Source organism: Triticum aestivum, chromosome 6A (assembly GCF_018294505.1).
Source record: "Triticum aestivum cultivar Chinese Spring chromosome 6A, IWGSC CS RefSeq v2.1, whole genome shotgun sequence".
NCBI classification, from domain to species: domain Eukaryota; kingdom Viridiplantae; phylum Streptophyta; class Magnoliopsida; order Poales; family Poaceae; genus Triticum; species Triticum aestivum.
In genome coordinates, this window is record NC_057809.1 from 616,975,805 (window position 1) to 616,989,763 (window position 13,959).

Genomic DNA, 13,959 nt, shown 5'->3' on the forward strand with positions numbered 1-13,959 from the left:
GGACTATTTCTTCCATTGTGAAATAAATCATAACCATTGATAAAGAAATAATAGCCATTGCGTTGAAGCGACTTTGAAAACCATAATCATTCAATATCATAATGAAAATCCAGCCAAGTTGTCTATTAAAGATTGGAATAATATAATCCGGCGGCTCTTGGCCAATAGCGACTTAATGCGCATCCATTGTCCTCCAGGATACAACCCGGCGGCTTATAACCTTTGCAAAAAATCAGGAATTGATAACCCCATCCATGGCGGCTCATAATCATGTCTAGTTTTTGAAAAGATCACTTTGGCGGCTCATAGCCTCAATAAACTCAATATTGAACTATATAACCCGGAGCTGGATAATCCGGCAATATCTATAGAATTGACTCATTACTGCCAGTTTACATCGTCATATCCAATGAGGGTAATAATCCAATAATTTATAAGCGCATAATTTCAATGGCGCGATCAAAATACACTGGCGACTTAATGTTCAAAGCCAGGGCGGGTTATCAAACCTCGCATATTCATTCAACAATTTGAAAACATACCTAGAGAATTGACTCAAATTGCTGGCTTACAGCGCCACATCCAGTGAGGGTGATAACCCACGTATTCATAAACGCATAATCTCAATTGCGCAATCCAAAAATACTGGCGACTTAAAGTCCATAGCCAGGGCGGTTTATCAAAACCAAAATATTCATACCATTATTTAAAGACATACCTGTAAATTAATACCATGGTGATGCCTTGATAATTATAATCCGGGGCCAGTATCAACCCGGAGTCATGAAATATCATCATTTTGATTGCTCAAGGCAAGATATCCTGGTGACTTAAAGCCTGCTATCAGGGCGGGTTATCAAACTCAAAGATGCTCAATGATGAGCCATATAATCAAGGCTACATGGCCTGCGAAATCAGTTCATACTGCCGGCTTACAATGCCATATGCAGCAAGGGTAACATCCTAAATACTTAGAGTGAAAATCTCCAAGCACATAATCAAAGCACATTGGCGACTTATCGTCCAAATCCAGGCCGGGTTATCCAAACTCCGGATATACTCAAATATGAGTCATAAGGATTAAGGCTACATGGCCTGAATCAATTTTAAACCACAAACGTGCATGCATGTTCGATATCGATCGATCTTGATAAATAGTCAAACTTTGTGCTGGCATATATACTCCATGATGGACAGCTATTAGCATCAAAGCCGCATGGATGGATTTTTTCTCTTAACTTTAATCCATGACGTGGGTTAGTGGAGGAAGAGCCTCACATGCATGCTTAGTCCAAGCAGCTTAATTAGGGGACAGAATAGAATTAAGTACTAAGCAAATCTTGATCAGAGGCCTGGCAAATCTTGATTAACAATTGGTTGAAGTTGTGAACCATCGAGGCCGTGCATGAACTTCCATTATCAACCAAAATCATGGCATTAGAGCCGAAGACCTGCATTTTCAGATCCCATCCACACACAAACGCTCACAGGGAGAGGGAGGGAGAGAGAAGCTCGATCGACACCGATGGAGTCCACGGCGGTGAGCATCGGCAAGTCTGTGCTGAAAGCAGCGCTTGGGTGCAGCAAATCCGCCGTCATGGAGGAAGTGGCCATGGAGCTCGGAGTCCAGCACGACAAGGCCTTCATCACGGACGAGCTGCAGATGATGAAGTCTTTCCTGATGGTGCCACACGACGATGACCAAGATGACCACATCAACAAGGTGGTCACAACCTGGGCGAACCAGATCCTCGATATCGCCTACGACGTCGAGGATGGCCTCAAGAAAATCGTCCTCCGCGTCCACGGGCAATCCTGGTGGGGCATCCCTCGCACACTCCTCGACCGGCGCCATGTCGTGGAGCAGATGAAGGAGCTGCATACCAAGGTGGAGCACGTCGGCCAAAGGAACTTGCGCTACCGCCTCATCGACGGTGCTTCCAAAGCTCAAAACCTCTCCATTAACACCGGCCCTGCTACTGACCAGACCATCTATGCTTTCCACGAGCAGGTACCCAGTTCAATTTCGGAAATACTCCCTCCGCTCACAAATATAAGATGTTTTGGACATTTCAGTATAAACTACATACGGACTGAAATGAGTATACAAACACCTTAAAATGCGTCTTTATACATCCAAATCAGAAAAGGTTAGAACATCTTATATTTGTGAACGGAGGGAGTAGCTTTTTGTTACTCTTTCGTCTTGCTCAAAATCTCGGCTATCAATGCGCAAACTTTAGTACCTATATTTGTTTGTTTTGTGGTCACGCTAGCATTAGTGCAGAAGATTTTTATTTTTATTTAGACATATCACCAATAATATGGGCCATCTCATATTAATGTGTGTGTTGGACAAGGTAAAAAATGGGAAATTCTCAGATTGGCTTTTCGTTTTTCTAGCTAAAGATCCATCTTTCCTGGATTAGTGATTACTTCAATCCATACCCCTATGGAATAACAAAAAGCAAGGGCAGAGGGACCTGGATCCGGAACCATACAATAATTCGAATTCCACCTCTCTTGTTCAACCGACTTACAACCTTCACTAAAGACATCCCCGGCCTCCAATATGGTCACCAACCATGTATTCCTTGTCAATGCCGTTGCAGCGTCCCCTAGGAGAGGTTACTATGTTGAATTGGGGATGCTACCACCATGTGTATATGGATTATGTTGCAGTGGTTTGATAAATCTGAAATTGCAAGAATTTTTGCATAACTATTCCTAATGTGTAACTGAATTACATGTTCTATTTGGTCATGTGAATGCTAAGGTTTTCACTAACTTCATATTTTGTTGTTGTACTTCTCAAATTATTGCATGATTCAAGAATAATTTGTGTCCATGGTCGTGTATGGTTTTTTCTTTACTAATTCCTCATCTGCATTTAGAATTTCTTGGCAAAATCAAACATGATGTGAGAAAAACTGATTTGTATATGCACCATTTGAGCTTGATTTACGGTTCATTGTGACATTGATATTGCTATCTAGCTTAGGACTTATATATGTGATGACATGGCGCATATATTATGATGAGTAGTGATTTATCATTGGAAATGTGTCTAACTATTATTTGTTTGTGTTCAGAGTTTTCAAGACACAAAATATTCACCAAAGGCAGCGTCGAGCTTAGTGTTACCCCACACCATTGAGAATGAGATACAAGAAGGCCAATCTTATCCTGAAGATGATGAAATGACAATGATCCAAGAGAGCCTCACACACACCAGTAATGTGCAAGGTCCTGTAGAGGAATTTCAGCTTATTGGGCGGGAGAAAGAAATATCTGATATTATTGAATTGATTCTAGAACACTCTAGCACCCAACAACAAATTCAGGTCATTGCAGTGTGGGGAAAGGGTGGTGTTGGGAAAAGCACTCTGATCAGTGATATTTACCATAGCCAAGAGGTCAATCAAATGTTTGAAAAGCATGCCTATGTCACGGTCTTGCAACCTTTCAAGCTTGAGAGGCTCATTAGCAGCTTAGCATATCAACTAGATGCAAGGAAAGTTGCTTCAACAAAAGTTGCAGACTTTACTGGACTGTTGGACTGGTGTTTACAAGAAAAGAGTTGCTTGATTGTTCTTGATGACCTCTCATCTACCATGGAATGGGATATAATATTGCCATGTTTGCTTGCAATGAATAGTCCAAGCTTGGTCATTCTGATCACCACAAGGCATGAGGATATTGCTAAGCATTGTTGCAAAAACCCAAAGTGCATATGCTTGCTCAATGGTCTAGACGAAAAGGGTGCTTGTGACCTCTTCACACAAAAGGTACTGAAAGAACACTACCCATATTATTCACTTTCTCAATTGCAAAAATATATAGTTCCCTTTATCTAGATCTTCGAAGGGTCATATTTCAGATTAGCATACTGTAAGCACAACACAACCATCCCCCTTTACAAGAGATAATTCAGAGTGGGTTGCAAGAAGGTAAATCCGGCTATCATGTTGTAGGGCAATATTTAGGAATCATATACATTCGACATGCTAGGTGTGAAACCAAAATACTGATTACATGAACCCATTTCCCGAGTTAGGCCAGGTTAGCCTTAGCATCAAGCTGGCAAATTCCATGACTTCACTACTTCTCTTACCAAATTATATGGGAACAATGTTTTGAAAGAATCATGTAACTATAATGAATACAATTTAATCATTTTTCCATATTTTTGAAACTACGTGCTCTCCAAACAGGTTGGTTTATGTACATGGTGCTAGAAAAGTACTTCTCCTTTTCCCCTTTTGTTCAAACTGAGCCAAATAACATAATCATCTTTCCGAGAATTACAAAAAAAAATATACATATAGAGAATTGATGGAAACATGCCTTGATGTTAAATTTGGTACAAAGTATGTTTGGGTGATGAACATGATAAGTTATAACTCAACTTGTATTATAATAACAGATAGTGTTTCATATTTCAGTTTTAGAATTCTTACATACAGGACTATGTCCTAGTCACTCCAATTAAAAAAATAGATAATGAAAGAAATATTTTTAATTGCATTACTGATGTTTATTACCAAGTCAATAGAAAACATAGCCTATTGCGTACTAGACACCCAAACATGCACATGATAGTCAAAAAAATATACTCTGTACACTAGTTTCCATACACTTGACTCATCTTAATTACATAGTGGTCAAAACTAATTATATGCTAACCAACTGCAGGTATTTAAGGATAAAGCCACAGATTTAACTAAGCATTATCCTGAATTGGTTGAGCCCGCAAATCTGATCCTAAAGAAGTGCAATGGACTTCCCCTTGCGATACTCACCATAGGTGGATTTTTGGCGGAACAACCAACAAAAACTTGCGGGGAGTGGATGAAACTGGATCGATGTATCAGTCTGGAGATGGAGATGAATCCAAAGTTTGAGGGCATAAAAACAGTCCTTATGAAAAGTTATGATGGCCTACCCTATTACCTCAAGTCATGCATCTTGTACTTATCCATCTTCCTTGAAGATCGCATAGTTAGCCGGAGACGTTTGGTGTCTCGATGGGTTGCGGAAGGTTACTCAAAGGATACATCCACGGCCAAAAGATACTTCATGGAACTTCTCTAGAGAGAAGCATGATATTACCAACTCAGATTTCACTTTGCAGCACACAAGGAACTGACTCATGTCAAGTACATGATCCGATCCGTGATATCATCATAAAAAAGTCAATGGAGGAAAATCTTGTTTTCAGGCTGGAGGAAGGATGCAACTCAAACAACCAAGGCACATTCCGTCACCTTGCCATAAGCAGTAATTGGGATGGAGACGAAGGTCAGTTTGAGGCCACCATGAAGTTGTCATGTATACGGTCATTGACGGTGTTTGGCAAGTGGAGGCCATTTTATATTTTTGACAAGATGAGATTTCTTCGTGTGCTGGACCTCGAAGGAACTAAAGATCTAGCCGGTCATCACCTTGAGCACATTGGGAATCATCTTCATCTGAGATACCTTTCTCTAATTAAGAGGGTGTGAAGGAATATATTACCTGCCAGATTCAGTGGGTAACCTGCGACAACTTGAGACACTAGACATCAAATATACAAGAATAACGAGGCTGCCAAGAACCATCGCCAAGCATAGCAAGCTATGCCAACTGAAAGCTGGCAATGAATTCTATATCGGAGAAGAACGGCCATCACTAGCATGATGTGTACCTTTCGCTTGTTGTTGCGCCATGGTCATACAAGCTTATGCTGTTAAGGTGCCAGTAGGGATCGGGGAACTGAAATCCCTGAACACACTGCGATGTGTGCACCTTGAATGGGAAAATGCCATCATACAAGAGATAGAAGGTCTCACCAACCTCCGCAAGTTAGGAGTGTTCGGCATTGATAGGGGCAATGGCCCGGAGTTTTGTTCAGCCATTTCAGGTCTCGACCGCCTTGAATCTTTGTCAGTGCGGTCAGAGGTATGGGATTTATGTGACATCTTGAATGGCATGTCCTCGCCTTCAGAAAATCTCCGGAGCCTCAAGCTTCTCGGTTGGATGGATGAACTGCCGCAATGGATCAAGGTGCTCCAGAATTTGGTGAAGATTAAGCTAGAATCCACCGAGGTGTCTATAAACGATGAAGACATGCGAATCCTTGGGAACCTACCAAACCTCTCCATTCTGTCTTTCAAGGAGAAATCTTTCCAGAGTGCACTACCTATAACTTTCCATAGTGGCATTTTCAGAAGCCTCATGACGCTCGAGCTTGTTTACATGGACGTGGAGGTCGGATCGTTGGAGTTCGAGGCATCATCAATGCCCAAGCTCGAGGTGCTGAACCTGCGACTTATCGATTGTAAAATTGGCTGTTTTGGACTGAATTTCTCCCAAGCATCAAGGAAGTGCGGCTCTTGGTCGTCGTTACCCCAACACTCATCGCACTAAAGGAAAACATGACCGAAGAAGAAGCAGAGGAGGAGGCAAGACACAGGGAAGACAGAGTCAAGGCGGACATGAGGAAGCAGCTCGCCAACAATGAAAACTGCCCCATTATGAACGAGCTTGGTCCACAAATTGTTTTCTGAACCTACTATGGTGCAAAGGAGATTTGACCCGCGGGCATATGTCGGCGAGGGGTCTCCACTTGTTGGCCTACTTGCCAGTGTGTTTCTTTATGTTCCAGTTTGGGCGGCGGTTTCCTCTTATGTTGTGTTGTTTCTGAGTTTTAAGTTTCATTATGTGTAATTGTTCATTTCATTTTCCTTGAACTGGCCTTGGGCAATAACTTTGTAACTGAACATGACTTCTGCTTTGGCTTGCCATTACCTATGTGTAGTTCTTCTTCGACCATATTTTTTCGACAAATGTAATTCATGAACCTCATCAACTTGTTACCATTTGTTCAGAAGAATGCTTCATTATAGATGGTTCTGCCTAGATGTTCATTATAGATGATTCTGCCTAGATGATTCCTGAACCTCATCAACTTGGTATACCATGTAATGTCACTCATGTACTACTGAAGCGCCATTAATTTGACATTACAAAAGTTCAGTATGGTAATTGCCACTCAGGTACCACTGAAACACCATTAAGCTAAGGGTACACATTGTCCTAGCTGGTTCTGCCTAGATGTTCATTGTCAATCAACATTTATACATGTGTGACATGCATCTGGAATGATTCAGCTTAGCTACCATACACAGGTTTCCCGATTGAAAAGAGAATCGACAGAGCACGACTGACCGAACTTGCTGCTCCCGGCTAATTAACTACGCGGAGGTGGTTCTCTCCATGCTGTTGGTCCTCGCGTTCTCCCGCATCTTCTCAACGATGTGCCTGCCCTTCTCCTCCACCTGCCGCCGCTTCTCCTCCAGCTTGTCCCCCATCTTCTTCCCCAGGTCCATCATCCGGCTCCGCCTCCCGCTCTTCCGCTTTGCATCATCTCCAACAGAGCCCGCTGCTGCCGCCACCGCCTGCTGCTGCTGCTGCTGTTCCCCAGCAGGTATGATGGCCCTCAGGGAGGTGTACGGTGGGGATCCCGCCCTGCTCTCCGATGAGTCTGCCTGGAGCTTCTCCGTGGCCAGCAGCGGTTTCCTCGGCTCGTCGGTAGCGTCCGGGTGAGGAGGAGAGGCGGTCTCAGCCAGGAGAGACTGCGCATGAGATGCTTCTGCAGGAGGGTCTTCGGCTGACTCGTCGATGGATTTCAGGGACTCCTCGCTCCCAGCTGAGGAAGCAGGCAGACTTGGTGCTCTGCTTTTGCTGATGGCATCGTCCTTGGGGCCAGCTTCCTCGGGATGGGTTGGTGTGGCGGCTGCGACATGGCTTTTGGCCTCGGTGGGTTCATGGTTGAGCCAGATATAAGGTCCATCCTTGCGGGGGACCCAGTCATCCTTTTCTGCCAACATCCCTGGAATGGAAATGCTTTCACAGTTTGGAAGCACCAAGCTATCACGGAGCGAAACCTGACACAGCATGGTGTGTTTCGCTGTTAGACATGTATTAAGTCAGAAAAGGAACAACATGTTCAGAGGAAGGTTGTGTTGTTTACCTTGATTCTGTTACCAATAAGTGATGCGATGCGACTGTTGGTAATTTTCCTATCACCAACAGAGGATTCCAAGTCCCACTCCAGGTCAGGCATAGATGTGAATCCATACCAGAGTTGATCCGACGGAGGGGGCTTCAGATGTATGCGCAAGGTACCTCTAACAGATGTGATTTTTATCGCCAGAGAAAGTGGAACCTGCAAGAAGAATGTAACGGCACATTTGATCTTAAGCTTTTGACATTTCTCTATGCATAACACATCCATAAGAATACATAGGTAAAACACATGAATCGCGAGTCAGGAGACAACGAGCAGAAGAGCAAACCTGTGAGACATGATCGGCTATTGAGTGCAACATATTTTTCAACCTTGATATATAAGTTGATGTCCATCCAGTGCTCTTTGACTGACTAGCATCTGATACAGAAGACCATAATGTACATACAATCAATGTCGATGGATCATAATTTGAGCCCTTTTTATTAATATGATGTTTTGGTAGAATCATCAAGAAATAATAAATGCAGATACATGAAACCAGTATTCCCAAATTGCATAGGAATACTTCTCTAATACAAAACTATTAACCTAAGTTCTGATGCAAGCCTGAAATCATAAATCCTAGCAATGTCTATCTGAAGTCTGCTACAGGTATATACAAAACCAACATAGGGAACTAACATGTCAAAGACTATGAATATAGGGGTTGATCAGGACATTTTGCAGAAAGACAATGGCTCTCTTATTCTCTTAAGAATCATTTGGTCATTCGGTAGAACAAGCATAGACAAGACTTCCAAGGAAGAATATAAAGTTTAAACAAACCTGCTTCGTCTTTTCCTTCCACTGAAGAAACTGAGTTCTGTGAACCTCTAAACTGGTTACCATACTGCTCAATACTCTCAAGAAGCTCGGAGTCAACCTCCCCATTAGAGTCTGTTCCGAAATTGGTTTTCATGAGATCCTTTTGTAACTCTGGTTCCTCAACCTCAAGCCTCGTTTCAATGTCCAACAATATTCCGCCTGAATATTCAAAATCAACTTCAAAGGCCCACAGCTCATTTAAATCCAGTGGAAGAACTCTCATCGCATGCACATAAGGTGGAAGTTTTCCAAGGCTGAACTCCGTAAGTGTAATTTCACCCACATAAGCTGGGGTCCTCATGCTTGATAATGTTCGCTGTACAAATGGGAATCATGAATAAACAAAAAGGAAAGAACACACAGACAGATTTCTTGAACATGAGCAGTATAATCTAACCTGAATACGTGCTTTTATGGCCTTGTTTATCTCATCACTCATTTGAGCATCGAAAAAGAGCCGTGAGGATAGAAGGTTCCAACAGAGTGTACCTTCATCCACAACTTTATCATCTGCATTTACATCAGGAAAAGCTGGAAGCTGTCCAGTGTGACTCGATGGAGCAGTTGGGACACTGGGTTTTGCTGCATCTTGTGATGAGCTGCTACTGAACTTGTCCTCTTGTGGACCTAGGAAGGATTCAATAAACGGTGCAGCCTGATAGCTGCGTAATTTATCTAACATCTTTCTTTCACCTTGTGTGGATGACGCAGCACTTGTTTTACCCTCTACGGGAACCTTTGTAGATGCCTTCTTTGCTAGCTTTTTGAGGAAAAGACGAACTTTGGAAGACCCGTCCGTCTTTGTTTCACTATCCATAACCTCATGATCCTCAGCTGACATTGCTGTAGGCTTTAGGAAACACGGGTATTCAGAATTCAGTGATGATATATAATTACCGAACTCTTTGCTCAACTTAGCATGCCAATTCAATTTCTCCTTGTCAGCAGTAGCTGCAAGACGAAGTGCTTTACACCATGATTCCTTCTCCCATGAAGTCTCAGCATAAAGAAAGCACACCTTGCTTCCATTATATATCTCAGATTCCTGGCTTTCCACTTTTATCGGATACCTCTTAGTCCTGAAAGTAAGCAACAGTAGCACAATCACATATAGGTTAAGCATAAGAGTCTACCAGCTGTAGCCAAACAGCTTGATGAAAGGCACATAAAGTTGCTTGTCAAATACTTCTACTTGTCCTCCAAAATAGATTTCGTTCTTACAGGAGTCCCTTCATCAAAAAAACTTATGTGCTTAATCTTTAGCTGATTGTAACATGTATGATTTACCTTCGAACCAAGACATTCAATGCAATTCATCAAATATACTTCTCAGATTTGTTTGGTACTTAATAAGGCAAGCTCAAACTTAAATAGCTATTGTCCCAAAAAATATTAACTAGCTTCACATTTATTTACACCTAGAAAAAGATGACTGATAATCTATTGATCAAAGGTAAGCATTTTCATTTGTCTGTAGCACTGACCATTTGCGTGAGGACATACTTGATGCAGAAACAGCAACGACCGTGCAATTCAAAAGCTCAATCGTAGTGTCAGGGCCATCAGGACCAGACAAACTAAGTGAGTGCCCCTTGATTTTAGCCGATTTCTTTGCAGGAAAAACCTCGACAATACTCTTTTTCTCCTTCGTCTCTTTGGGGCCTCCACTTGATAAGCGCTCATTACTAACTTTTGGTAGCTTTTCTGGCTCTAGTATCCACAGAGAGCCCTGTCAATATATATGGCAGTAATGTGAGTAGGCTTCATCAATGATCATTAGCGATAAAACACACAATAGCTAAATGCAAAGCAATTGCATATCCTTCAAGCCAAAGCAATTTGATGAGAACTGAATGCAAAGTTAAAAAAGCTCTTCACTGAAACATACAATAGCTAAATGCAAAGCAATTGCAGCAATTGCATATCCTTCAAGCCAAAGCAATTCAATGAGAACTGAATGCAAAGTTAAAAAAGCCCTTCACTGGCCAAATTCATGTTGCATATTTTTTTCTTCAGCCAGCCTATTCACAATATAAGTTGGATAGTGCACATTCGTAAATACAATCCTTGCCTGGAAAACAGAAATTAATTAACGGCGCTTATAAAGACAAAGGAATATCATGATGTAGAGCACCACAAAGGTCGATCCATATGTATCTTAGTCAACAGTGACAGTGAGGCTTTACGAGTTCTCATAACCAGAGGCAAGTTGCTTATACTCAAGGTCAAGGCTCTTAAGCAGGCATCATACTCGTAGACTCCTTGATATAATAAGCAAAGGACTTATGCACTCTATGACATGTGCATCCCAAAATCGTCTAATGTGAGTCATCCCATATTTCAGATTTAAATTAGGACAAGAGCATCTAGGAGACGCCATCGAACAGAGACATAAAATGTATCCTTCAGTGTATTGCTTCTGAGTTCTGACATTGCTAGAACTAACAGCCAGGCATGCTAAAGGATAGCATCACAGCTCAAAGGTGCATGTCACTGTCAGAAGCGATTAAAAACCCTGGGAACCTGACTAGTATGCAAATATGATATGTACAAACACGGAGTAGCAATTCCCACTCATGGACTACATGATTTTTCTAGTTACCAACTGGGACTACGTATACTGGTGCCAAAAAGGAACACCAATTTAACGTGAGAAGGCGACACTCAATTTCAATATGCTAAATATAACACAAGGATTGCGGTCTGTCATCAGAAGCAGATCAGCACCCACTGCCTGGGAGACATTCGACATTCCGAAATAAACAGATGGAATACATAAGTAGCAAACTGCAACCACAGCGTCGTAAACTACATTGGGACCCTGGATCCAAATTAAAGCAAAACCCTGAACACAAACCCATGTCTGATTCCCCAGCCCAGCCACTGAAATTGTGGGGGTTTGGGGTGGTTAGTACGAATGCGCAGTGCAGTTAGCAACCCAGAGTTTCCCCCAATTTCAGCCACTGCAATTGGGGGAGGAAGAACTGGCACGAACGCGCACTGTTGCTGCCCCCAATCAGCAGCAATCCAACTACCCAAAGCAAAGCTACTGCTACCAACTACCAACTACGCGCGGTTCCGAGCTCGCAAACCGAACGAACTTCTAAGCGAGCTCGGCGGAGACCGGCAGCTGATCCCTAGCCCCCGCCGCATCTGCGCGAAGCTCCGGAGCAGTTGCTGCCGCCGAATCGAGAAGCGAACTAAGCTACGGCAGGTAGTGGGGCGTGTTGCCTACTCCTCACCTTCTTCTCGAAGGGGAACGGCTGCTCGCCGGGGAGCTCCTCGCCATCGGGCTGCCCGGCGGCCGCGGCCCCCTCCTGCCGTCGGCGGAGGCGGCGCGCGACCCAGAGCAGCGCGGCCGCCTCGGCCGCCGCGAGCGCGAGCAGGCCGAGGAGGAAGCCCAACAGGAACCCCGCCGAGGCCATCCTCCCGGCGGCGGCGGGGACGTCGTCGCCGGCGGGGGCAGGCGGCGGGGGAGGGACTGGAGTGCGAAAAGGGGAAAGCAGCGGGTGCTCGCCGCGTGAGGAGGAGAAAACGGACGGAACGCGTGGCGTGGGGGGGAGCTGAGCACGAGACGCCCTTTTTCTTTTCTTTTTCTTGCTTCCGGCCGCGCACCGCGTGGAGCTGGCAGGTGGTTGGACGAGGAGCATGACGCGTGGGCCCGGGTGGTGATGGGGCCCGCATGTCGGTGGTGGGGTGGGCGGGGGACGGACGGGGGTGGCTCGGTTGCTTCGCCCCGTCGGCTTTGGAATGGAATTCCACGGTGGCTACGCGTTTTGTACGTGGGCATGTGCGTATGTATGTACGGATTGTGTACGTGTGTACGAGATGAGCTCCGTGACTCTGGGTATACCTGGCCACTGGATACCCGGCCCGACCTTGCCCACGGACCGGGCCTGGGCCTAGATTTTGAGCCTGATGGCCTTGCAGGGCCGGGCTTAGGCTTGTCATTTATGCAATTTAAGAAAGAGGCCTAGACCGACGCCCGACGGGTTTTTTGACTGATGGGCCAGGCTTGGGCCTCAATACTAGGCCCAATGGCCGGGCCGAGCCCGGGCCTAGGTTTTCTGCTTCGGGCTTTGTTAGGCCCAGCCCGAGTAATGACCGGTGGTCCTTTTTGTTCAGAATTTTATTTCCCAGCTCCTAGTAGAATGCACCCTATATAGAACTCATCACACCTATACACATGCTTACGAAATTTAGACCCCTATACGCAAGAAAGATATTGTCAGGATGTGAACTAACAATACTATAATAATTTCCTATAAAAGAAAAAAAATACGTGTGTGAACTTGTTGTAAAAGTACATGGTCACTCACCGTAAGAGATACGTATATCCTTAATAATTTGTATCAAATTAAAGGTTGTGTTACATGATGCTTTGCTCCCACGGCACATATATGCAGATAACCTTATGTCATGCTATCAAACTAGCGCATTTTATATACAATAAAATAAGGACAAATGAAACCAGCCTAATTCCTTTTTAAACCATTTGATTTTAACCAATGTATAGATGTGTGTTTGATTAATGTTTTCAGTCAAGAGTTGTCTTGTCACCGGGCGCTACGAAATGAACGCGTTATGCTGCCGAAATTTCTGATGAAATTTCGCACGGCTTTTGGAAGATGCAAGTTTTTTCTCTCATTTTCACGACCGAGGGAGCTATAAACTATGGTTTTACATGACATTATTTGATTGCCTAGAGTGGCAACAAACCCAAATTCGTCATCATGTACCCCATTGTAACTCACACGACCTGAGGATGGGCATCAAACTAGTGGGTTTCGATGATAGGAAACTTGGGTTACCAAGGGGAACGGAATGATGAGATCTTAATATGGATACAAGCAGTTCAAACATAACAACAATAAACCCAACAAAAAAAATTAAAAATATCATCCAACAAGTGGTAAGCAACCTGAATCTATATGACACCAGCTTGTGAGATGTCACCCGACCTATAATTCAGTTGTTTCTATTTTTTGTGAGATGTCACAGCGGTTTACATTTGATATGAAAAGATTGATACTACCTCCGTGAAGAAATATAAGAGCGTTTAGATCACTACTTTAGTTATC

The 13,959-nt window shown here is 43.7% G+C and overlaps 1 protein-coding gene and 1 pseudogene across 1 annotated transcript; one reads left to right on the plus strand and one right to left on the minus strand.

Annotated features, from left to right (window-relative positions):
- The first annotated feature begins 1,525 nt into the window (after nucleotides 1-1,525).
- LOC123129850 (disease resistance protein Pik-2-like) lies at nucleotides 1,526-6,548 on the plus strand (annotated as a pseudogene).
- Nucleotides 6,549-6,956: 408 nt separating this feature from the next.
- On the minus strand, nucleotides 6,957-12,425 carry LOC123129138 (testis-expressed protein 2). The gene is made up of 7 exons (XM_044549320.1): nucleotides 12,121-12,425; nucleotides 10,363-10,607; nucleotides 9,276-9,957; nucleotides 8,840-9,194; nucleotides 8,340-8,431; nucleotides 8,015-8,209; nucleotides 6,957-7,928 (listed from the first exon to the last, which is right to left on the minus strand). Exons 1-7 carry the CDS (start codon nucleotides 12,301-12,303, stop codon nucleotides 7,236-7,238), a joined length of 2,445 nt encoding a protein of 814 aa, XP_044405255.1. The 5' UTR covers nucleotides 12,304-12,425; the 3' UTR covers nucleotides 6,957-7,235.
- Between the last annotated feature and the right edge of the window lie 1,534 nt (nucleotides 12,426-13,959).

What these genes read in the sequence shown, in the direction of transcription:
- LOC123129138 (XM_044549320.1), bottom strand. Translation starts at nt 12,303, where the DNA reads ATGGCCTCGGCGGGGTTCCTGTTGGGCTTCCTCCTCGGCCTGCTCGCG. An exon ending in CGTTCCCCTTCGAGAAGAAG is followed by an intron (nt 10,608 to 12,120) that starts GTGAGGAGTAGG and finishes ATATATTGACAG; the next exon opens with GGCTCTCTGTGGATACTAGA. An exon ending in TAGCCGATCATGTCTCACAG is followed by an intron (nt 8,210 to 8,339) that starts GTTTGCTCTTCT and finishes TTCTTCTTGCAG; the next exon opens with GTTCCACTTTCTCTGGCGAT.